This window comes from Dasypus novemcinctus, chromosome X (assembly GCF_030445035.2).
Source record: "Dasypus novemcinctus isolate mDasNov1 chromosome X, mDasNov1.1.hap2, whole genome shotgun sequence".
In the NCBI taxonomy this organism is placed as follows: domain Eukaryota; kingdom Metazoa; phylum Chordata; class Mammalia; order Cingulata; family Dasypodidae; genus Dasypus; species Dasypus novemcinctus.
This window is the reverse complement of record NC_080704.1, coordinates 86,823,851-86,849,100: the sequence shown is the minus strand read 5'-3', so window position 1 is coordinate 86,849,100 and position 25,250 is coordinate 86,823,851. Positions and strand designations below refer to the sequence as shown.

At 36.5% G+C, this 25,250-nt stretch overlaps 1 protein-coding gene across 8 annotated transcripts in view; it reads left to right on the top strand.

The window, feature by feature from the left end:
* The window catches only part of ATRX (ATRX chromatin remodeler), a 362,990-nt gene that overhangs the window by 330,929 nt on the left and 6,811 nt on the right, over positions 1–25,250 (top strand). For all 8 annotated transcript variants that reach the window (XM_058292114.2, XM_058292110.2, XM_058292112.2 and 5 more), the window contains 2 exons: positions 22,585–22,734; positions 23,600–23,725. In XM_058292114.2, the coding sequence (XP_058148097.1) occupies positions 22,585–22,734; positions 23,600–23,725 (276 nt within the window). The remainder of the gene's footprint in view (positions 1–22,584; positions 22,735–23,599; positions 23,726–25,250) is intronic.

Genomic DNA, 25,250 nt, shown 5'->3' with positions numbered 1-25,250 from the left:
AACTCCTACCCTCTGGTTTATTGGACTTACCCCAGCCAGCTAAGAGGGAAGTGAAGGTCAACCACCATATCAGGGAGCCAAAATTGCCTACAGTTGCAAGCAGAATTGTATCCATCATCCATGTGGAATCTAAGCCCCCTCTCGATATAGAGATGGAGTAGACATAACCATCCCAGGGTCCACAGGATGAAGGAACAGAGTATGGATTAGAGTGGATTTACTGATATTCTATTCTGGGAACTATTATGATTAGTAATTGGAAGAAAATGTAACATTGATATGGAGAAAGTGGCCATGGTAGCTGCTGAGGGTAGGGAGAGGGAAGAAGAGATATGATGTGGGGGCATTTTCAGGACTTGGAGTTGTCCTGGGTGGTACTGCAGGGACAGTTGGTGAACATTGTATGTCCTGCCATGGCCCACTGGGTGGACTGGGGAAAGTGTAAACTATAATGTAAACCATTATCCATGTGGTGCAGCAGTGCTCAAAAATGTATTCACCAAATGTAGTGAATGTCACATGATTGTTATGGGAGGAGTGGGGTGAGGGGGATGGGGGGTTTTTGGGGACCTCATTTTTTGAATGTAACATTAAAAAAAATAATAAAGACAACAGCAAAAAAAGAATGAGTCTTCTTTCTATTCTTGAGATGAGGACAGTCATGAATCATTGATGTAACATATGTTCCCAGAGAAATTTTATAGACTTGGGCATCCGTAAGGTTGCCATAGATATGTCCCTTGAGCCACAGAAGCAAGGATATAAGGACATTTCCCCACGGCTCTTTGGCCTTCATCTATTTGTTTTTCTTCATTATTTAAAGATACGTGAATCACACAAAATGTTAAATTAAAAAAATATGAGGTTCCCATATACCCCACTCCCCACACCCCCCATTCCTCCCACATCGACAACTTCTTTCATTAGTATAGTACATTCATTGCATTTGATAAATACATTTTGGAACATTGCTACACAGCATGGATTATAGTCTATATCGTAGTTCACACTCTCTCCCAGGTCATTCAGTGGGTTGTGGTAGGATATGTAATGTCCTTCATCTGTCCCTGCAATATCATTCAGGACAACTCCAAGTCCCGAAAATGTGACTGCTATCACTGTTTTCCATAGCAGTTACACCGTTTTACATTTTCTGTCATGTATATTTTAAGTTCTTGAATCATCTGTTTTAGTGTCTGTGCTTTAAATGGCAAAGGATGCCAGTTTGTTCTCTCCCCGGAGATGTTGCGTGTATGGGTTTAAGTTCCTGGAATTGATGTTTCCCGTTCCCTTCTATAGTTTCTATGGGGTTGATTTTTGAAGTCTGGTCAATAATACAGGCGTAATAATAGTACATACTTCTTAGAGTTATTATGAAAGGTAAGTTAGATATTCCATGCCAACTTAAGACATATACAGTTTTGCATTCAGTTTAGCTTCTAAAAAAATCTACAGAAAGCTGACTTGGATTCAGATCCAAGCTTTAACAAACTGGCTTCTTATGCTAAAGTATAGAGCTAGCCAATGGAAACAGGGTAGTGATCCACTGTTTTAGAGTTTGGGCTGTCCTTAGAGTTTGCCACATATTCTGTTTTCTGTTTCCCTTATTGCCAGGAAAATATGAAAAGGTTAATTTTTTAAAATTTCCTGTTGTGAAATTGTTCAAACCAGAAACAAATATCAGATACTCATATAATCATCACCTAAACTTAGCAACTGTTAATATTTTACCGAATTTACTTCATCTATTTTGAAATATTTTTAAATTACAAACCTTAATTTACTTCATCTATTTTGAAATATTTTTAAATTACAAACCTTAAGGTATTTACCTCTAAATATTTTTGTATACATCTCTAAAATATAGACATTTCTTTATATAATCATAATACAGTAGAATTAAAAATATTTTAATTTCTTATTATCGTCTAATACTGCATTCATATTTACATGACTGCAGTTATCACCACAGTGTCTTTTTCTAGCTCCTTTATTCAAACCTGGATCACTCAAACTGCATTTGGTTGTTGTGTCTCTTTGTTATGTCTCTTTTTATTTAGTGAAATCCCCTTTTACCCCCATTCTTTCAGGATTATTTCCTGGTGGTGTGTTTTAACTTGTTTTTCTATCTCATTTATTCTACAAACTGGAAATTAGATAAAGTCTTGATTAGATTCATGATAAACATTTTTGGCAATAATGCTTTACGGATGATATGTAAAAAAGATTAATACTTTTTACAAAAGTATGAAACATCATGTGAGGAAAAAAGAATAATACGTGTAAAGGGCTCTGTACCATGTACCTTAAATACATTATTTCATTTAATCCTTACAGTAACCAATATATTATAGGTGGTGTTAGCCCCCCTTTTTAAACAGATTTGTTACAGTTTAATTTGCACAGCAAGAAGTTCATTTATTAGAGAAGTTGTAGGTTTACAGAAACATCATGTATGAACTACAGAGTTCCAGTTTCCCACCTTATTTTTAACATTGTGCATTATTAGTGAGGTACATTTGTTGCAATTTATGAAGGAACATTTTTATAATAATACTATTAAATATCCACAGTTCACCTTAAGGTTAACAATTTGTATTGTACAGCCCTATGGATTTTAAAAAATATATGTTATTCTAGAAGTTGTGAGCTTACAAAACAATCATACATAATGTGCAGAATTCCTATATATCACCCCTCTACCAACACCATACATTGTTGTGGAACATTTGTTACAGATTATGAAAGAACATCATCCGACTTTACAACTAACTATATTCCATAGGTAACATTTGGTATATTTTTTCCATTCACACCTCTATTATTAATACAATGTATTAGTATTGTATGTTTGTTATAGTTCATGGGAAATACTCTCATATCTGTCCTATTAACCACAGTCCATTTTCTACCACATGGTTCATTGTGTTATCCAGTCCCATGCCTTGTACAATCTAACCAAAGTGTACACTTAGTGGCTCTCATTTTATCACATAATCACCTCAGTAAAATTTTTAACATTTTACGTAGTCCAAAAGAAAAAAAATCTCTCTTTTATTTACCCTTAGTATTAATATAATACCTTCTCTGACATTAATTGTATTTTTCCCAGGCATCATCATGTTCTTACCACCTTGTAATAGTGACGTAGATTTGTCTTAGTTCATAGAAGAACATTCTTTTGTTTGTGATTTTAACCATAATCCTTATCTACTTCCAGGTTCAATATGTTATTCAGCCCCTAGATTATTCTCTAACTTTCTTTCAGTTGAAATTTACACCCCTAAACTAGCCCTTTCAGCCACAATCCCATTTATAAATGAGCCATGTTAGTTATACTCACTATAATGTGATACCATCAACTCTATCCATTTCCACACTTTTACAGTCAAGGTAACTGAAAATTCTACATATATTAAGCATCAGTACCCCTTCTCAGTTATTCTCTCTACTAGTAACCTATATCGTAGGCTTGAATTCCAAATATTTATTCTTATTTAGTTCACACTTGTGAGACCATACAATATTTGTCATTTTGTGTTTGGCTTATTTCACTTAGTATAATTTCCTCAAGGTTCATCCATGTTGTCATATGTGCCCCAATTTCTTTTATTCTTACAGCAGTATAATATTCTATTGTATGTATATACCACATGTTGTTTATCCGTTCATTGCTTGATAGACATTTGGGCTGGTTACATCGTTTGGCAATTGGAAATATTGCCACTGTGAACATCCACCTGCAAATTTCTGTTTGCATTACTGTTTTCAGTTCTTCTGGATATATTCCTTATATAGAGGGATTGCTGGATCATACAGCAGATCTATATTTAGCTTCTTGAGGAACTGCCAAACTGTCTTCCACAGAGGCTATCCCCTTCACCATTACCACCAACAATGAAGGAGTGTCTCTGTTTCTCCACATCCTCTCCAGCAATTGTCGTATCCTGTTTTTTGTTGTTTTTTTTTTTCTCAAATAATGGCCATTCTATGAGGTGTGAAATGGTATCTCATTGTAGTTTTGATTTGTGTTTCCCTAATAGCAAGTGATATTGAACATTTTTTCATGTGCTTTTTGGCTGTTTATATTCCTTTTTGGAGAAATGTCTTTAAGTCTTCAGCCCATTTTTTAATTGGATTCCTTGCTCTTTCATTGTTGACTTGTATGATCTCTTTAGCATGGAAATCAAACCCTTATTGGATATGTGCTTTCCAAATATTTTCTCACATTGAGTAGGCTGCGTTTCACCCTCTTGACAAAGTCCTTTGAATCACAAAAGTGTTTTAGTTTAAGAAGGTCTGATTTTTCCATTTTTTCTTACATTACTCATGCTTTCAGTGTAAGGTTTAAGAATCGACCACCTACCACCAGGTTGGAAGATGTCTACATTTTCTTCTATGAGTTTTGTGGTTCTTGCTTTTATATTTAGGTCTTTGATACATTTTGAGTTAATTTTTGCATAAGGTGTGAGGTGTAGGGGTCCTCTTTCTTTCTTTTGCTTATGGATATCCAATTCTCCCAGCATCATGTATTGAATAGACTGTTCTGTACCACCTGGGTGGGTTTGACAATTCTTTTCAAAAATCGCTTGAACATAAATGTGAGGGTCTGTCTCTGAGCCACCAATCCAGTTCCATTGGTCTATGTGTCTCTCTTTATGCCAGCACCATGCTGTTTTAACCACTGTAACTAGGTAATATGATTTAAAATCTGGACATGAAAGTCTTCAATGTTGGTTCTTCCTTTTTAAGATGTTTTTGGCTATTCGGGGCTCCTCACCATTCCAGATAAATTTGATAATTGTGTTTTCCATTTCTTTGAACAGAATATTGGATTTTTAAATTGGGATTGCATTAAGTCTGTATATAAATTTGTGTAAAATTGACATCTTAACTATATCTATTCTTCCATTCTGTGAATACGGTATGTTCTTCCATTTATTTTGGTCTTTAATTTTCTTTGGCAATGTACTGTAGTTTTCTGAATACAGTGCTTTCTGTCCTTGGTTAAATAAATATTTGGTTCTTTTAGTTACTATTGTGAATGGAACATTTTTCCTGACTTCCTCTTTAGATTGCTTATTACTAGTGTATAGAAGCACTACTGATTTTTGCATATTAATCTTGTACCCTGCCACTGTGCTGAGCTCATTTATTCGTTGTAGTAGCTTTGTTGTAGATTTTTTGGGACTCTCTAGGTATAGGATCATATGATATGTGAATAGCGAAAGTTTTGCTTTTTCCCTTCCAATTTGGATACATTTTATTTCTTTTTCTTACATGATTGTTCTAGCTAGAAATTCTAGGTCTATATTGAACAGTGGTGACAGTAGGCATCCTTGTCCTTTTCCTGATCTCAATGAGAAAGCTTTCAGTCTTTCACCATTGAGTACATTGTTAGCTATGGGTGTTCATATATGCCCTTTATCATGTTCAGAAAGTTTCCTTCAATCTTTTCAAGTGGTTTAACAAGAAAGGATGCTGGATTTTATCAAATGCCTTTTCTGTATTGGTCAAGATGATTATGTGGTTTTATTCTTTCAATTTGTAAATGTGTATTACGTTAATTAATTTTCTTATATTGAACCACCCTTACACACCAGGAATAAATCCCACTTGGTCCTGGTGTGTAATTCTTTTGAAATACTATTGAAGTATATTTGCAAGTATTTTGTTGAGAATTTTTGCTTTTATGTTTATTAGACAAATTGGTCTGTAATTTTCTTTATCTGGCTTTGGTATTAAAGTGATACTGGTTTCATAAAATGTGTTGGGTAATTTTCTTTCCTCTTTAGTATTTGGAAGAGTTTAAACAGGATTGGTGTTAATTCTTCTCAGAATGCTTGGTAGAATTCACCTGTGAAGCCATCTGCTCCTGGACTTTTCTTTGTTAGAGATTTTTTATGGTCAAGTGATTTTTTAAAAAATGTGTTGAAGTATATCCTTTATATATTAACATACATAACAATAAGTGTATAGTAAAAGTTGTGAACTTAAAAAACAAACATGCATAATATAATACAGATGTCCTATACATCAACCCACCACCAACACCTTCTGTTGTTATAAAACATTTGTTACAAATTGTGAAATAATGTTGTCAGAATATTACTACTAACTATAGTCCATATCTTACATTTGGTGTATTTTTCCCCCAACCCATGCTGTTGTTGAAATATGTTTTTATTATAGAAGCTATGAATTTACAAAACAATCATACACAGGTGTAGAATTCCCATACAACACCCCTTCAACAACACACCACAATGTGGTGGAACAATTCTTACAGATTATGAGATAATATCATCAGACTATCACCACCATTTTTGTTGGAGATTTTTGATGACTGATTCAGGCTCATTAAATGTGATTGGTGTGTTAAGTTCTTGCATTTCTTGTAACATCAGGATAGGTTGTTTGTGCAGTTTTAGGAATTTGTCCATTTCATCTAGGTTATCTAATTTGTTGGCCTATAATTTCTCATAATATCCTCTTAGGATCCTTTTATTCCTATGGAATCAATTGTAACTTCCCCTCTTATATTTCTGATTTTATTTATTTGCTGCTTCTCTCTTTTTTTTTCTTTGTTAGTCTTGGTAAGGGTTTGTCAATTTTATTGATCTTCTCCAAAAAAAAAACAGATTTTTTTTTGTTGACTTTCTCTGTTGTTTTTTGTTCTCAATTTCATTTATTTCTGCCCTAATCTTTATTATTTCTTTCCTTCTGCATGTTTTGAGAATGGTTTATTGTTCTTTTTCTAGTTTCTCCATTTGTTCAATTAGCTCTTTGATTTTATTTTTTATTTATCTTATTTTATTTTTAAAGATACTTAGATTATATGAATGTTATATAAAACATGTTGAGTGAAGCAAGCCAGGTGCTGAAAGACATGTATTACATGACCTCAGTGATATGAATTAAGCAAATATAACAGACACACAGAATTAGAGCCTGGAAGATAAGTTTATAGGTGATAGAAAGGAAAAAGATGGTTGTAGATCGTTGATTTTAGCTCTTCTTTTTTAATATAAGCGTTTAGCAAAATAAATTTCCCTCTCAGCACTGGCTTTGCTGTTCCCCATGAGTTTTGTTGGTTTTTTTATTTTTATTTTTTAAAAGATACTTAGGTTACATAAATGCTACATAAAAAATAGAAATGATTCCCATATGCCCCACTCCTCCCACACACACACACTTTCCTACATTAACAACATCCTTCATTAGTGTGGTACATTTGTTACAATTGATGAACCCATATTGAAGCATTGCTATGGACCATGAACTACGTTTACATTATAGTTTACACTTTGTCCCACACAGTTTTGTAAGTTATGAGAAAATATACAGTGGCCTGTATCCATCACTGCAGTGTCATGCAGGACAAATCCAATGTCCCAAAAATGCTCCCATATTATAACTATTATAACTATTCTTCTTTCTTCCATCCCTTCGAACCTCTGGTGGCTACTGTCTTTTATATCAATGATAAGAGTTCTTCCATTGCTGGAATAAGCCTTGATTGTTTTTTAAAAACTTTTATTTTCATGGTTGAATTGCAGAATTAATTAGGTGGGGATTTTTGCCAGCTTGCAAATACTTTAAACTTCTAAATAAATTTTTTAAAACTTCTAATTTATCAATAATTTTGTTTTATTACTTGAACTAATCATTTTTAAAGATTAAACTAATTTAAATTGTTAACTAAAATATAGACCATGCTTTTCCCATCTTATAAGATTTTTCATTTATTTAATGCAACATAAAGTTTGGTCAGGGAAAAGTAAAGGTACATATTTGGATGTAATTTAAACCTCATTTTTTTTGTATGTTTTTTTATTTTCCAAATTCTACTCAATTTATTCATTTAAAAAAAATTACATTAAAAAAAGATGAGGTCCCCATTCACCCCCACCGCCCCACCCCACCACTCCCCCCACAGTAACACTCTCCCCCATCATCATGACACATCCATTGCATCTGATGAGTACATCTCTGGGCATCGCTGCACCCCATGTCTTGTGGTCCACACCATAGCCCACACTCTCCCACGTTCCATCCAGTGGGCCATGGGAGGACATACAATGTCCGGCAATTGTCCCTGCAGCACCACCCAGGACAACTCCAAGTCCCAAAAATGCCCATCTCATCTCTTCCATTCCCCGCACCCAGCAGCCACCATGGCCACTTTTTCCACACCAATGCCACATTTTCTCGATTATTAACCACAATAGTTCCTGAAGAGAATATCATTAAGTCCACTCTAATCCTTACTGTATTCCTCCTTCCTGTGGACCTTGGCTTGGTTGTGTCCATTCCACATCTATGTCCAGAGGGGGTTTAGATTCCACATGGATACTGGATGCAATCCTCCTGCTTTCAGTTGTAGGCACTCTAGGCTCCATGGTGTGGTGGTTGACATTCTTCAACTCCATGTTAGCTGAGTGGGGTAAGTCCAATAAATCAGAGTGTAGGAGCTGAAGTCTTAAACCTCATTTTGATGACTGCTGGCCTAGTAATTATAGATTTTGTTCCAATATTGTTTTCAATAATAGTGTTACTGTAGCAGCTAATGTGTATGCATGCTTTAAGGGGGAAGAACAAAACAAAAAACCTCTCCCCTGATAATGATGTGTTTTATATTGGGATGAAAATTTTCTTTATTAAAATCTTTTTAACTTGTTCTGGACTATTTTCTAAAGTGTTTTTCCCATAGAAATGTTCTAAGGATCTTGCTACAAATACATTTTTCACCCTTTGAATCTTATCATTTGTTTTTTGTATTGATAGTATTTTGCAATTAATCTAAAAGTAGGAATAGTTTGTTCCAGAAATCTTGTATTTGTGTTTGTTATACAGAATTATGAAGGAAAGAAAGATTTCTACTTTCCTGCTTCTGAGGTGTATAAATGAATCTTGTTCCTATAAAAGTCAGTTAAGTTTGTGCTGTCTTTACTTTGTTAAAATGAAGATTGTGACAGAGCAACTGCCTGAGTTGTTGAGTATTATAAGCATAATCATTGTATGAACAAGTAATTGAAAACACATTAAAATTTAAGTCATTAACCCATTTTATTACAGATTTGCTAATGAAACTGAAAGTAATATCAATGTCTTAAACTATTGAGTGAAAGAATGATTAAGTAGATGATAAAGTGTATCTATATATAATGTCAGTACAGTGCAGATTTTTAAAACAATCAGGTTTGTATTTGATGTAACATGATGTACATAGAAAGATATTAAGGGGAAAAGGTAGACTTGAAAAGTCTGAATAGCAGAATCTCACAATTTTTATCCAAATGTAAGTCTGTGTGTGTAAATTAAAATGTACACCAAATGTTACCAGTATTTATCTCTAGGTTTTCTAATTAGATGTCAGTATTGTTTCTATTACTTTTTTAAAAAATTATTTGAAAAGAGGGTGTTCAGTAGCCAGTAGAAGCAATGTGAAAAAATTTTTTTCTTCGTTTGTTGGAAGGAAGGGAAGTAATGTTTTAGGAAGCGGGTCCAAAACTTTGTAATGATATAAAACAAAGCCAAGTTCCCTTCTCCTGTGATTTGTTGGTATTTCAGTCATCCAGTCCTGGGCAAAGGCTAAATTTCCCTCCATCATAATTTGACCTTAATCAGGTAATCATTGTTTGGCCAGATAGGTTAGATCTTGAATTTGGAATTGATGGGAAGAAGACATTAAGGGTTTTAGAAAACCCTGAAGTTAAAAAGATAAAACAGTGCCATGCCAGTTTTAGGATAAGTATGAACTGATCTTCCACAAATTTGCCTGAATTGCCTTTGTTTTGGTTTTTATATTTCCTTTTTTATATTTATATATATATATATATTTATATTTATATTTATATATATATATTTTTAATGTTACATTCAAAAAATATACCCACCACCCCCCTCACCCCACTCCTCCCCCCGTAACAACACCTCCTCCATCATCATGAGACATTCATTGCACTTTGTGAATACTTCTCTGAGCACTGCTGCAACTGATGGTCAGTGGTTCACACCATAGCCCACACTCTCCCACAGTCCAACCAGGGTGCCATCGAAGGACATACAATGTCCGGTAACTGTCCCCGCAGCACCACCCAGGAAAACTCCAAGTCCCGAAAAACGCCCCTATATACATCTCTTCCTCCAACTCCCTACCCCCAGCAGTCACCATGGCCACTTTCTCCACACTAATGCCACATTTTCTTCGATTACTAATCACAATAGTTGATGAATAGAATATCAGTAAGTCCACTCTAATCCACACTCCATTCCTCCATCCTGTGGACCTTGGAATGGTTGTATCCACTCCACATCTATATCAAGAAGGGGCTTAGATTCCACATAGATGCTGGATGCAATTCTCCTGCTTTCAATTGTAGGCACTCTTGGCTCACTGGTGTGGTGGTTGACCTTCTTCACCTCCATGTTAGCTGAGTGGGGTAAGTCCAATAAACCAAGAGTGCAGGAGTTGCAAGTCTCTTGAGGCTCAGGGCCTGATTATCACATGCTCAGTCCAGAGATTCAGGTCCCCTAAGTATACACTAAACCACAGCACCAACTACAGATCCAGTAAAAGTAACAGGAGAGGCTGGTGAACAAAGATCCCATCTGGGTCCAGCACCATCACACAGAAACATAAACTAAAAAGTAGGGGCAACTGACATGGCACTGAACTCCATCTGCCATGACCATAGGACCTGTGGGTCTCTGTAGCCCTCAGAAGAACCAATACCTGAGGTTGTATCTACTTTATCAGTCTCTAGGACTCTGCTGAGGTGTGCATAAGGGCGACCCCTCTGATAACCCTCCGGGCTCTTTTTGGAGACTCATAGCCATATAAACTCATTTGTCCTTTCCATTTCCCCTTTTTATTCATGTCAAAAAGCATTTTTAACTCCTGATATTATGTGTAGACTGAGGTATTCTGCTGGTCTGAGTTGACCCTTTTAATCAAGGTCATTTTCTAGTTACATCATCAGCTGGTACTTGGTAGTAATCCCTTGGCGCCAGAGAGGCTCATCCCCAGGAGTCATGTCCCATGCTGGGGGGAAGGCAATGCATTTACATTCTGAGTTTGGCTTTGAGACTGGCCACATTTGAGCAACACAGAGGCTCTCAGGAGGTAACTCTTAGGCACCCTGCAGCTCTAGGCCTTATTCTTATTTCAGGTGCACAGGCTCACAAGCATAGTCATTAGTATCAAGGGCTCAATGTTGGACCTTCCTTCTTTTTTGGTCTTTGCCATTGCACTCGGGGGATTGTTGCTGTTCCTTCAGGAAATGTGATAGAGCTCCCCTGGCTAGGAACTCAGCACTTCCTCAGTTGTTGTTTTTAATTGTAACCACTATAAAAATATCCAAACATTTTTATGTGCCCTGGATATATGCGCTGGAGAACTCCCTGCCAACCATGTGTTCCCTGTAATAACATCCCATGCCAATATTCCTCCCCCGCCATTGTTAAACCTCTCTGTGATCCAAAACTTCTTTGAAAATAAAGCCCAATATATTGCCAGGTTCCATTAATAGTAAAATGGAATATAATGATGAGTTTAAAGGTTAGATATAGAATACATATTAATTTCGAAAAATTAAAAATAAATTGGGTATCAAAAAATTTAAAAATGCAAAGCTTTGTTTTTGATGTTTTTTTTCCATCACTGAAATAAGTGTTGCCCTGTATGCAAATTGGCAAGGCAACTTCTTCCATCTTTTCCTCAGTGTCTATGTCCTTTCTTTTTCTCTTTCTTTTTTCCTCATTACTAAGATTGTCTTCACGAAACTTTTAGATCACAGTAATTAATATATACAATATACGGTACTCCCACATATTCAACATAAAACCCTTTTCCCTTCCACACCAATAATCTTTTTACATATTTATACTATATGTACTGAAAGTGATATACAGATATCGAGACAATAGCTTTTAAACAAGGTAACATTTGTGTTTACATTGTGGTTTATATTTTAGACTATACAAGTTTCTAAATTTTTAGCTACTTATGTTTTACATTATGATTTCCATTTTAGCCTATCGGCCCCTATACATTTTTGATTTAATTTAACATGTCTTGTATCCATCTTTGCATAATCTTGTGGAACACTTCTATTGCCCACACAGTTACAATGATTCCATCTATTCAATACCTCTTTCCCCCTCCCCTCAGGGCCCACAGTGACAGTCAATCTTCATTGCTTAAAGGGCCATGTTCAGAGATACTTGCAACAATGTTGAGGGCTTGACATGCTCGACTGCCCTAACACATTAGGAGCCACCATTTCTCTTGAGAGATACAATTTCCTCTATTTGAGAACATCAGTCCTCCCCAGGATGTGGGTATACCTTCACTCTCATTATATGGGTGTCTATTTAATGATATAACCCAGTATGACAAAATGAGCATTCACACACTCACTAGAAGTCTGTCTTGCATCAGATTATCCCCTTCAAGCATCATAAACAGGTAACCTTCCTTATATTTTTTAAAAAGTTTTCTCAGCCTTATATTCTCAACAAAATATCAGACAATCTCCTATGTTCATATGTTCACCCACCCTCCCCTCAATTTCTTGGGCAATATTACCCATCATCCCATCCCTAGTCCCCCTCCAGCCCACAAAGCCCCACCCAGAGTTAACCCTATGCCCCCATTTTATCCCTTCCTTGTACAAATACTTACCTCCAGCTTATCATAGATTTCACCCATGTAGGTGTCAACTTACATCCTTCCTCTACCCCCCAATTTTCTTTAAGCCTATCATCCAGTGTCTAGCTCTCTGAGGCAGCTTGGTTTACTTATTTCATAATATTGAGGTCATGTAGTATTTGTCCTTCAATGCCTGGGTTGCTTCACTCAACATAATGTTCTCAAGATTCATCCATGTTGTCACATGTGTTTGTAGTGTATTTGTTCTTAAAGCCGAGTAGTATTCCATTGTATGTATATACCACATTTTATTTATCCATTCATCCATTGATGGGCATTTGGGTTGATTCCAACTTTTGGCAATAGTGAACAATGCTGCTGTGAACATTGATGTGCATATATTGGTTTGTGTCCTTGTTTTCAGTTCTACAGGGTATATACCCAGCAGTGGAATTGCTGGGTCATATGGCAAATCTATAGCTAGTTTTTTGAGAAACCACCAAACTATCCTCCAGAATGGCTGGATCCTTCTGCATTCCCACCAGCAGTGGATGAGTGTTCCCATTCCTCCACATCCTCTCCAACATTTATAGTCTTCTGTTTTTTTCATAGTTGCCAATCTAATGGGAGTAAGATGGTATCTCATTGTAGTTTTGATTTGCGTTTCCCTAATAGCTAGAGATTTGGAGCATTTTTTCATGTGCTTTTTAGGTATTTGTATTTCTTCTTTGGAGAAGTGTCTGTTTAAATCTTTTTCCCAATTTTTATATGGGTTGTTTGTCCTTTTATTTTAGGATATATGAGTTCTTTATATTTGCAGGTTATAATTCTCCTATCAGATATATGGTTACCAAATATTTCCTCCCATTGTGTAGGCTCTCTTTTCACTTTCTTGACAAACTCCTTTGAGGTGCAGAAGGCTTTAATTTTGAGGAGGTCCCATTTATCTATTTGTTCTTTTGCTGCTCGTGCTTTTGGTGTGAAGGTCATGAAGACATTTCCTATTACAAGGTCCGGTAGATGCTTCCCTACACTGCTTTCCAAATCTTTATGGTCTTCGCTCTTACATTTAGGTCTTTCGTCCATCTTGAGTTGATTTTTCTATACAGTGTGAGTTGGTAATGCTCTTTCTTTTACATATAGATATCCAGTTCTCCAGGCACCATTTATTGAATAGGCCATTCTCTCCCATTTGAGAGAGTTCGGTGGCTTTATCGAATATTATAGGACTATATATATGAGGATCTATATCGAACTCTCAATTTGGTTCCATTGGTCTGTGTGTTTCTCCTTGTGCCAATACCATGCTGTTTTCACTACTGTAGCTTTGTAGTATGTTTTGAAGTCAAGTAGTGTGATTCCCCTGATTTCATTTTTCTTTTTCAATATGTCTTTGGCTATTCGAGTCCTCTTTCCTTTCCAAATAAATGTGTAGATCAGTTTTGGTAGGATAGCCATCTTAATAATATTTAGTCTTCCTATCCATGAACAAGGAATATCCTTCCATTTATTTAGGTCTTCTTTGATTTCCATCAACAGTGTTGTATAGTTCTCTGTGTATAAGTTTTTTTTACATCTTTAGTTAAATTTATTCCTAGGTATTTGATTTCTTTATTGACTATTGTAAATGGTATTTGTTTCTTGATTTCCTCCTAAGCTAGCTCATTATTGGTGTACAGAAATGCTACAGGTTTTTGCGCATAGATCTTATAACCTGTGGGTTTACTAAACTCATTTATGAGTTCTAGAAGCTTTGTTGTAGACTTCTCAGGGTTTTCTATGTGTAGCATCATGTCATCTGCAAATAATGAAATTTTGACTTCTTCCTTTCCAATTTGAATGCCTTTTATATCTGGTTCTTGCCTCAGTGCTCAAGTAAGTACTTCTAAGACAATGTTAAATAGAAGAGGTGATAGTGGGCATCCTTGTCTTGTTCCTGATCTTAGAGGGAAAGATTTTAGGATTTCACCATTGTAAACAATGTGGCTGTGTGTTTTTCATATATACTCTTTATCATGTTCAGAAAATTTCCTTGTATTCCGATCTTTTGCAGAGTTTTTATCAAGAAATGGTGCTGTATTTTGTCAAATGCTTTTTCTGAATCTATAGATATAGTTATGTCATTTTTCTTTCCTTCAGTCAGTTTATATGGTATATTACATTGATTGATTTTCTTATTTTGAACCATCCTTGCATACGCGGAATGAATCCCACTTGGTCATTGCGTGTAATTCATTTAATTTGTTGTTGAATATGATTAGCAAGTATTTTGTTGAGGATTTTTGCGTCTAAGTTAATTAGAGAAATTTGTCTGTAATTTTTCTTTCTTGTGGTGTCTTGGTTTGGCTTTGGTACTAGGGTAATGTTGGCATCGTAGAATGAGTTAGGTAATGTTCCTTTTTTCTTCTATTTTTTGGAAGAGTTTCAGCAATATTGGCGTTAGTTCTTACCGAAATGTTTTGCGGAATTCACCTTTGAAGCTGTGTGGCCCTAGGCTCTTCTTCGTTGGGAGGTTTTTAATGACTGATTCTATCTCTTTACTTGTGATTGGTTTGTTGAGATCGTCACTTTCTTCCTTCATCAGTATAGGCTGCTTATGTGTTTCTGGGAATTTGTCCATTTCCTCTGAATTGTCATTTTTGTTGGAATATAGTTTTTCAAAGTATCCTCTTATGATAGTGTTTATTTCTGTGGGGTCAGTGTTGATATCTCCTTTCTCGTTTCTTATTTTGTATATTTGCATCTTCTCTATTTTTTTCTTTGTTAGTCTAGCTAAAAGTTTGTCAATTTTATTGATCTTCTCAAAGAACCAGTTTTTGGTTTTGTTTATCTTTTCAAGTGCTTTCTTATTTTCTATTACATTTAGTTCTCTTATCTTTGTTATTTCTTTCTTTCTTCTTCCTATAGGGTTACTTTGTTGTTTTTTTTACTAATTCCTCCAAATGTACAGTTCTTCAATTTTTGCTCTTCTTTTTTGATTTATGGATTTATGGCTATAAATTTCCCTCTCAGTACTACTTTTGCTGTATCCCATAAGTTTTGGTATATTCTGTTATCATTTTCATTAGTTTCAAGGTAGTTGTGGTCAGATAAATTATTTTGCATGATTTCCAGCTTTCTGAATTCATTGAGCCTTTCTTTGTGGCCTAGCATATGGTCTATCTTAGAGAATGATCCATGTGCACTTGAGAAAAATGTATATCCTGCTGTATTCGGGTATAATGATCTGTATATGTATATTAGGTCCAGCTCCTCTAATATACTGTTCAAAGTTTTTGTTTCTTTATTGATTCTCTTTTGAGATGTTCTGTCCAAAGTTGATAGTGGTGTATTAATGTGCCCCACTCTAATTGTAGAGGCATCTATTCTTTCACTTAGCTTTTCCAGTGTTTCCCTAACGTTTTTGGAGGTGCCCTTGTTAGGATCATAAATATTTTATCATTCTTTGTTCTTCTTGAAAGATTATCCCTTTCACTAATATGTATACCCATCTTTGTCTCTCAAAATTGTTTTGCATTTAAAGTCTATTTTGTTTGATGTTAATATTGCTATTCCTGCCTTTTTTGGTTATTGTTTGCTTGTAAGATATTTTTCCAGCTATTCACTTTCAACCTCCTTGAATCCCTGGGTCTAAGATGTGTTTCTTGTAGATAGCATATAGATGGGTCCTATTTCCTTATCCAATCTTCCAGTTTGAAACTTTTGACAAGTGAGTTTAATCCATTGTCATTCTGTGTCATACTTTATATGAATTATTTATGTTAACCATATTTTCTTTGGACTAGTGTTTGTCATATTTTGTTTGTCTTTTTCTTCTCTTTTTGTCTTTTTTGTTGCTCTTACACTCTCCTCCAACTCTGCCTCTCCTGTTGTTTTCTTTCTTCCTGGAGAACTCCCTTTAGTATGTCTTGAAGGGCAGGGTTCTTATTGGGATACTCTTTTAATTTCTGTTTATCTGTGAATATTTTGAACTCTCCATCATTTTTGAATGCTAGCTTAGCTGGGTAGAGTATTCTTGGTTGGAAATTTTTTTCTTTTAGTACCTGGACTATATCATACCCCTGCCTTCTTGCCTGTATGGTTTCAGATGAGAAATTGGCACTTCATCTTATGGAGCCTCCCTTGTATGTGATGGTTCTCTTTTCTCTTGCTGCTTTTAGAATTTTCTCTTTGTCTTGAGCATTGGATTATTTGACAAGTATATGTCTTGGGGAGGCCTTTGAGGATTTATGGTGTTTGGGGTGCGTTGTGCTTCCTGGACATGTACATCCATCTCCCTCAGTAGATTTGCGAAGTTTTCAGCCATTATTTCTTCCAACAGCCCTTCTCTCCCCTTTTCCTTCTCTTCTCCTTCTGGGATGCCTATAATACATATGTTTGTGTGTGTTTTGCATTATCATTCAGGTCCCTAAGTCCAAGCTGGATTTTTTTTTTATTTCTTTATCGATCAGTTATTCTATCTGTTTGATTTCAGATGTACTGTCTTACACATCACTAATTCTCTCCTCTGCCTCTTCTAATCTGTTGCTATTTGCTGAGAGTATATTTTTGACTTCTTGAACTGTGGTGTTCATCACCATCATATCTGTTATCTTTTTGTGTATGACTGCAGTTTCTTCTGTATTCTCTCCAAGTGTTTTCTTCATATTGTTAATCTCTTCCCTTACTTCATTAAGTTGATGTCTAATATATGTTTTTACATCTTTAATTACTTGTCTGATGTTTTGCTCCTCTTCCTGGTTTTTAGTTTGTTCATTGGATTCGGCCATGTTTTCCTGATTTTTGGTTTGGTTTGTAGTTTTTTGTTGCTGTCTGGTCATCATTTTTTCTTGACGATTTTAATCAGTTCCTTAGCTTCTTTGTCTTGTCTTGGGGATTAATTAGTTATTGTTTGTGTGTGTTATGTCTTGTCTTTGTCATTGTGTTCTTCTTACTCTATTTTCTTGTTTCTTGCTAAGTTTACTTTGAAGGAAAATATTAGGGCCAGGGAAAGCAAAATGAGTAAGAAAAGAATATGTATAAAGTAGGGTTGGTAATAAATGTTAACAGAGCAACAATGTGAGATCTAGGAGATTGGATATTAGACTCATATACGTTGTGTAGAGTTACAGCAGTAAGTAGAGTACCTATAATGAGACAGTCAACTGAATATGGGGAGGAATATAGTATGAATTAAAAGACCAGTGTTTTCATGAGAGAGGGAAAGAGAAAAGAAAGACAATAATATCAAGAGTGGATAAAAGACAGAAAAGAGAACAAAGTTATTAGAAATAAAAAGTCAGAGAATTTGGGGGCCAAAGAAAGGGAAGTGGAATGTAAGAGAAACAGTAGATGATGGAGGATAGAAAAATATAGGGGAAAGTGGATAGTGTAAGTGGCCAAAATGAATACACACAGAAAAGAGGAAATGGAGGATGAGGAAACATAGCAAATGTAAAGCACTCCCTCCAGCACCTATTATATAAAGAAAATAAAATAAAAAAGAAGAAGAAAAAAGGAAAAAAAAGAGAGATAAAGGGAGGGGGGCAGCAAAGAAAAGGGGGAAAACAATCAAGAAAAAGAGAAAATAGCTAAATAAATGTGAAAGGACCTTGGGGGATAAAATGGGAAAAAAGACCAGGAGACAATGCAATAGTAGCAACCACGACAATTAAAAAAAAAGAACCAATGTTTCAATCTAGGATTCCTCTTTGCAGTTAAATAAAACACTTAGATATCTGACATTCCCCCTTTCTCCCTTCCTTACTTCTCTCTCTCCCAGGGCAGCAGGAAAGCTGCCTGAGAGGTCCAGTAGGAGATTCAGGTGGGTCCTTTTTGAACCAACTCAACACAGAAGACAGTGACTCTTTATTTCCAGCGTGAGAGCACCTACACCTCACCAGAAACCCCTAATATGCTATTGGAAGCTTGGATAGCATATCCTACAGTCCCTTCCCCTTAGGTATGCTAGGGGAGGTCTAATTGATTTTCTGACTCCACCTTCTCCCAGCCCAAGTTTCCTATCCCAGGACTTTTAGGTAAATTGGGCTTTCTCAACAGATTCACCTCCTCTTCTTCCCAGGCTCTCCCCAAGTCAGCTGGTACACTCCTCCAAGCTCAAGTAGGAAAAAAAAAAACACGGAGCACTAGGGTAATCAAGGACCTCAGGTGGACCTCAGAGCGTGGTGGATTCGTGAATGGGAAATCCATTATAATCCAGACTCAAGGTGTGTGAGTCTCTGGAGCGTGGGCCACCAGGGTTTAGGGGATACAGACCTGGGAACCACGCATCTGGCAAACACGGGATTTAGGTACAACACAACACAACAACAATTTCGGGGATCGCCGTGGCCGGGCCGCCAGCCCTAGGGGGAGAGGTCCCATCCACAACTTCTGACCTCCGTGTCAGAAACCTAAAATTCCACCTCTCACAAGAATCTCTTCTGTCACTGTCTCACCAAATCGACATCCAGACACCTCCTGTCCCGCAAGCCCCCGAAACAGCCTGCTCAGGGTTTGGGAACATCGCAGCACAACAGAGATTTCAGGGATCGCCGCAGCCAGGCCACCAGCCCTAGGAGGAAGGGTTCCTAGTACAACTTCTGACCTCCATGTCAGAAACCCAAAATTCTACCTCTTGCAAGAATCTCTTCTGTCACTGTCTCACCAAATCAACATGCAGACACCTCCTGCCCTGCAAGCTCCCGAAACAGCCCGCTCAGGGTTTGGGAACACCTGAGCACAACAAAATTTTCAGGGATCGCTGCAGCTGGGCCACCAGCCCTAGGGGGAAGGGTCCCGCCCACAACTTCTGACCTCCGTATCAGAAACCCAAAATTCTACCTCTTGCAAGAATCTCTTCTGTCACTGTCTCACCAAATCGATGTCCAGACACCTCAAGCCCCCAAAACAGCCCAGTCCAGCAGGACTCCAGCCCTACTCAGCTGCCTCCCTCCGGGAGAGATTATGATGTGCACTCACTCAGATGTCATCTTGCCCTGCCTCCGCTATATTTTCTTTTATTAAAAATTTCACATATGCTTGTTTAAAAAAAATTCAAAAATGTATAAATTATAAAAGTCTTAAAATAGTCATACTAAGGTTTGCCCCTCCCCTAGAATGTTTCAGAGTATTCTTTTTTTTTTTTAGTTTCTCTTTTTTTATTACTATTTTTTATTTTATTCCCACCGCCCTGTTCTTTTTTTTTGTGCTCCCTGTCTGCTGTGTCCATTCCCTGTGTGTTCTTCCATGTCTGCTTGGTCTGCTGTGTCTCTCACTGTCTCTCCTCTGTTTCTCATTTCATTGCATCCTGTTACTGCACCAGCTCTCCATGGTGTGGGCCATCAACTCTCCGTAGCGAGGGTGTTCTTTTTTATTCAAGAGTATACATCTAAGAAATTGAAGGAACAATGCCTCAAGAAAACAGGCATTTTTTTGTAATGTAATAGAATGACCACTGGATAAGAGTCAGAAAACTTCTAGTCCCAGCTAGCCATAGCCGTATGATTTGGAAAAAAATTTATTTGCAGTTTCCATCAATTCTAAGATGATAAGTTTGGACTTTGAAATTATATGTATAGGATGCTAAGGACTGACTTGAAGTGCCCTGATATCTCAGACAATTTTATTTAAAATCAGTCAAATTTGTAGGTGATAAATATCTGTGTGTATATGTGTACAGGTATACATGCACTTCTGGAAAGGCTTATCCTCAACCAGAAAAAAAATTTAATGTGTGAATTGTATGTTTATAATTGAGAAATGAACACTACACTTAGTTAACATAGCATGTCCTTGCAAAAATTAAGAATTTCATTTATTCCTATTCCTCTCATGTCATCCTGTTACGCATTCAAGCAGAGAGTATTTCATCCATATTTAACTTAGTCATAATGAGACTGTTATTATCCATTGTTACAGAGTGAATCAGTGGCACAGCTGAAGATGAATTCTGTTTCAAGTCCACAGTTCTCGTGGTCTTTCCCCTAGATTATCTTTTTATAGAAATTCAGTGATTTTGACTATAGTTGATTAAGAACATCACTTATTGCCAGACAGAATTAGGGACTAACCATAGAATGTTTTTACCTTGTAATTTATTTATTGAATTGTAGAACAGTTCACTTTTCTAATTGTACTTGGTATGATCACTTACTAAAAGTAATAGGTTAAGGGAATCAGATTTGGCTCAACTGATAGAGCATCTGCCTACTTCATGGGAGATCCTGGGTTCAAACCTAGGGCCTCCTGACCCGTGTGGTGAGCTGGCCCACGTGCAGTGCTGATGCACACAAGGAGCACTGTGCCATGCAGGGGTGTACCCCATGTAGGGGAGCCCCACGCGCAAGGAGTGTACCCTGTGAGGAGAGCAGCCCCCAGTGAAAAAAAGCATAGCCTGCCCAGGAATGGCACCGCACACACGGAGAGCTGACGCAGCAAGATGATGCAAAGAAAAGAGACACAGATTCCTGGTGGCACTGACAAGAATCCAAGCAGACCCAGAAGAACACACACAGCGAATGGACAGAGAGAGCAGACAAGGGGGGTGGGAGGGGGGAAGAGGAGAGAAATAAATAATCTTTAAAAATAATAATAATAATAATAGGTTAAGCACTTGCTTCCCATGCACAAAGTCCTGGGTTTGATCCTCAGCTGTAGCTATTGAGAAAATTAGTTCCTTTTCTTTCATGAAAGGAAGTGATTATTCCAAGTGATTATTGTTGTAGCAAGATAAAAAGTTGTTTGACTCAGTGAATACCAGATATTACAAGATTTGAAATTAGTGACAGCAGTTTTTGTTGTACAGAAAAAACTTAGGGTCCAATGATTTGAAGTTCTTCATCTTGAGTCATTTAACAGACATATGAGTTCCTACCATGTGTTGGACCCTATATTCTAGTTGTATGACTGAAGATGTAAGACAAAAGCTTTCTCAAGTGTGAATTATGTCTATGCTAAAATTTATGGATTAAGCATTACTAGATACAGTTAAAATTTGAATTGAATGTGCTGTACCTCCCCATACCTACATTTGATCAGTAATTATGTTCCTTTACTGAAGTCACACTCAACTTAGAGTGTTCTGGGAGAAACTTGATCTTAAAAGCTATGGGAAATATTTTTGTGAAGTGAATTAATTCGTCTTTTTTAATACAACTTTTCTTAATAAATAGCTTGTGGATATTTTAATTTTTATGGGCAGGTAGCATATCTGTGATTCACTTTAATCCCTAGTCCCCTCCAATTTCTCTTTGTACCTCTGTCTCACTTTCTCTTATAGTCATAACTACACGAAGTAGGAGTTTGGTGTTTACTGAGTTTAAAGCTGAACATTAGATACCATGATGTTTGAAAAAAATATGATAAAAGATTGATTTAAAAATGTTCAGCATTTGACCCATGGGTCATTACAATGTCATTTGTATTTGATCTTCCTACAAGTGAAATATAAGGACTACATGTTCCATTTGAACTGTCCTATAACTGCTTAAATTAATTTAGATTTGTTTTCTGGTAGTATACTGGTTGGTAGTGAAAGTGGTGGTGAAAATAAAGTTATTATATATGTTTAATCAGGAGTAGCTGTGATTTTTAGCACAAAGATCCAATGTAATCACTAATTTAAGCAGACTTTTTAGCATTTGTCATCAAATTTGAAGTAAGTACACAATAAAATATTTATGGAAAAAAATAGAAAAATGGATAGAAAAAATATCTCAAAATCTGAAAAGCGATCATTGAATTCCTAAAACATACTAAACAAAGATGAAATTCTTGCATTAAAGTCTGCTATTGCATGTATTGTAACTATTTTCTAGGTAATTTATTATATATCAGAAATATGTATAGCAGCCAATTTCTAGTTTATAGTTAATAGTTGACCATAGAACTATGGAAATATGGCCCAGAGGAAGAAAATAATTCCCTATTATATCAACCCCTCTAAATAGGACACCATACTTGCAGAACTTCTTCAGATACATAAAGAACACATTGTAGGATATCATGAACATGATTCTCTTTTGGACCACAAAGAAGAAGAAGAGTTGACTGAAGAAGAAAGAAAAGCAGCCTGGGCTGAGTATGAAGCAGAGAAGAAGGTAGTTCATTCAAAATGCTTTTTGGTTTTTGTCTTTGGAGTAGTCATTTGAAAGAGCAGTGAGGAAGAAAAAGGTCACATTTGAAACAGGTATTTATATAGTGGCTCCTTAGGAATAGAGTCCCCGAATGCTAGAATCTCTTTTTAGGCTTTGGCTACTTTTGGTGGTAGAACAGAAGGAATAGAGAATAAAATCTTATTTTCTGCTTAAATGTAGTAACCTCCATTTCTGCTTAGCACTTGCTGAATTTAGAGATGAATGAGAAGCTATATATTTAGCATCACTTAACACCTATCAACACATTCACCATAGTAACAACCATACAAGGTTCAAAGTTTGGAGGGGGTGTAAATGTCACTTTAGCATGTGTACCATGAAATCTAAAGTTTGACTGAATATCAGAGCTCAAAAATATTCCATTATTGGATATTAATGCCAATCTCCTTTATTTTATTTTATATTTTATTTATTTTAAATAGTCCCATGTCTTTAAAATCCTAATTCAACTTGAACGAAAATGTGCCTGAGTATGGGAAACTTTATCCTAATATGTGAATCCTTTTTAAACTCCTAACTCATTGTACCAGACTGCTTTAATGTTAATGGGATGTTAGGAGTCTAATCAGAAATCTCTGAGTTGCCCATTCTGTGGGAATTATCAGAAATTGAGTATACTTTTAGGGGGTTAAAGGTTTCTGTGTAATAAGATCTTGGTTTCGGGTGGAAAGGGTGTTTTGTTTGTGTGTGGAAGGGTGTTAATAATTTCCTAGATCTGAGAATGTGATTTCTTTTCTAAACCAGTAGGTGATGTAGAATTTCAAGTTTTAAATCACAACGTGAAAAGTGCATAATTTTTTGTTTTTAGGGATTGACCATGCGTTTCAACATACCAACTGGGACCAATTTACCCCCTGTCAGTTTCAACTCTCAAACTCCTTATATTCCTTTCAATTTGGGGGCCTTGTCAGCAATGAGTAATCAACAACTGGAGGTAAGTCCTAAAGCATAGAAGTGGTTTTAACATGAATTAAAGGCAACTTCAAATTCTTATGCAGGAATAGCACATTCTCCAAAAGATTACCCCTAAATAGACCAAGAAATCTTAATTTTATTTGTTGACCTCTTTGAACCAACATAGCATATAGTAAAACATGGTGTGTTCAGAGCACAAGGGAACCAGACCTTGAATTAATGTACTTTGAATTATTTTAATTTAAGAACAATAGGACATGAGAAACAGACGTGGCTCAACTGATAGAACATCCATCTACCATATGGAGGGTCCAGGGTTTGATCCCCAGAGCCTCCTGACCTGTGTGGTAAGCTGGCCCCGTGCAGTGCTGCCATGCGCAAGGAGTGCTCTGCCATGCAGTGGCATCCCGCATAGGGGTGTCCCATGTGCAAGGTGTGCACCCCAAAGGAGAGCTACCCAACGTGAAAAAAGTGCAGCCCACCCAGGAGTGGCACTGCACACATGGAGAACTGATGCAGCAAAATGATGCAACAACAAAAAAAGACGCAGTTTCCCAGTGCTGTCATATAATGCAAGCAGACACAGAAAAACACACAGAGAGCAGACAACAGGGCAGGGAGGGGAGAGAAATAAATAAAATAAATCTATAAAGAAAACAATAGGGCAGCTAACAGGCTGGGCAAAAAAATAGCAGTTTTTCCACTTATAAAATATTTTGAATAAATAAATAACCGGCCTAATGTTTTGAAAGTAAGATAGGTGTACACATTAATTTATATTCTAATGCAGTGTAGACACACCACTAAATATACAACACCCAATATTATAAAATGTGATTTAAAACTAGAATAAATTATGAGTTAAATAAGCAAGATTAGGTTTTATTGTACCAAAATTTAACTTAATTGAATCTGTAGTTTTCTTTTTTAAAATACTTATGAATTCATTTATTGTTATTGATGCAATAAAACTCAAAGTTTTATCTTCCTAATGAGAGACCCTTTTGGCATTGATGAATTTTACTTCACTTTATTTTTTTTTTAAATTTAAATTATTTATTTATTTTTAAAAATTACATTCAAAAAATATGAGGTCCCATTCAACCCCACCGCCCCCACCCCCCACTCCCCCCACAGCAACACTCTCTCCCCTCATCGTGACACATCCATTGCACCTGGTAAGTACATCTCTGAGTATCACTGCACCCCTAGTCAATGGTCCACATCATAGCCCACACTCTCCCACGTTCCATCCGGTGGGCCCTGGGGGGCTCTACAATGTCCCGTAATTGTCCGTGAAGCACCACCCAGGACATCTCCTCGTCCCGAAACCGCCTCCACATCTCATCTCTTCCTCCCATTCCCCAAACCCAGCAGTCACCATGGCTACCCTTCCCACACCCATTCCACATTTTCTCTGTGGACATTGGATTGGTTGTGTCCATTGCACATCTATTTCAAGTGGGGGCTTAGATTCCACATGCATACTGGATGCACTCCTCCTGCTTTGAGTTGTAGACACTCTAGGCTCCATGGTGTGGTGG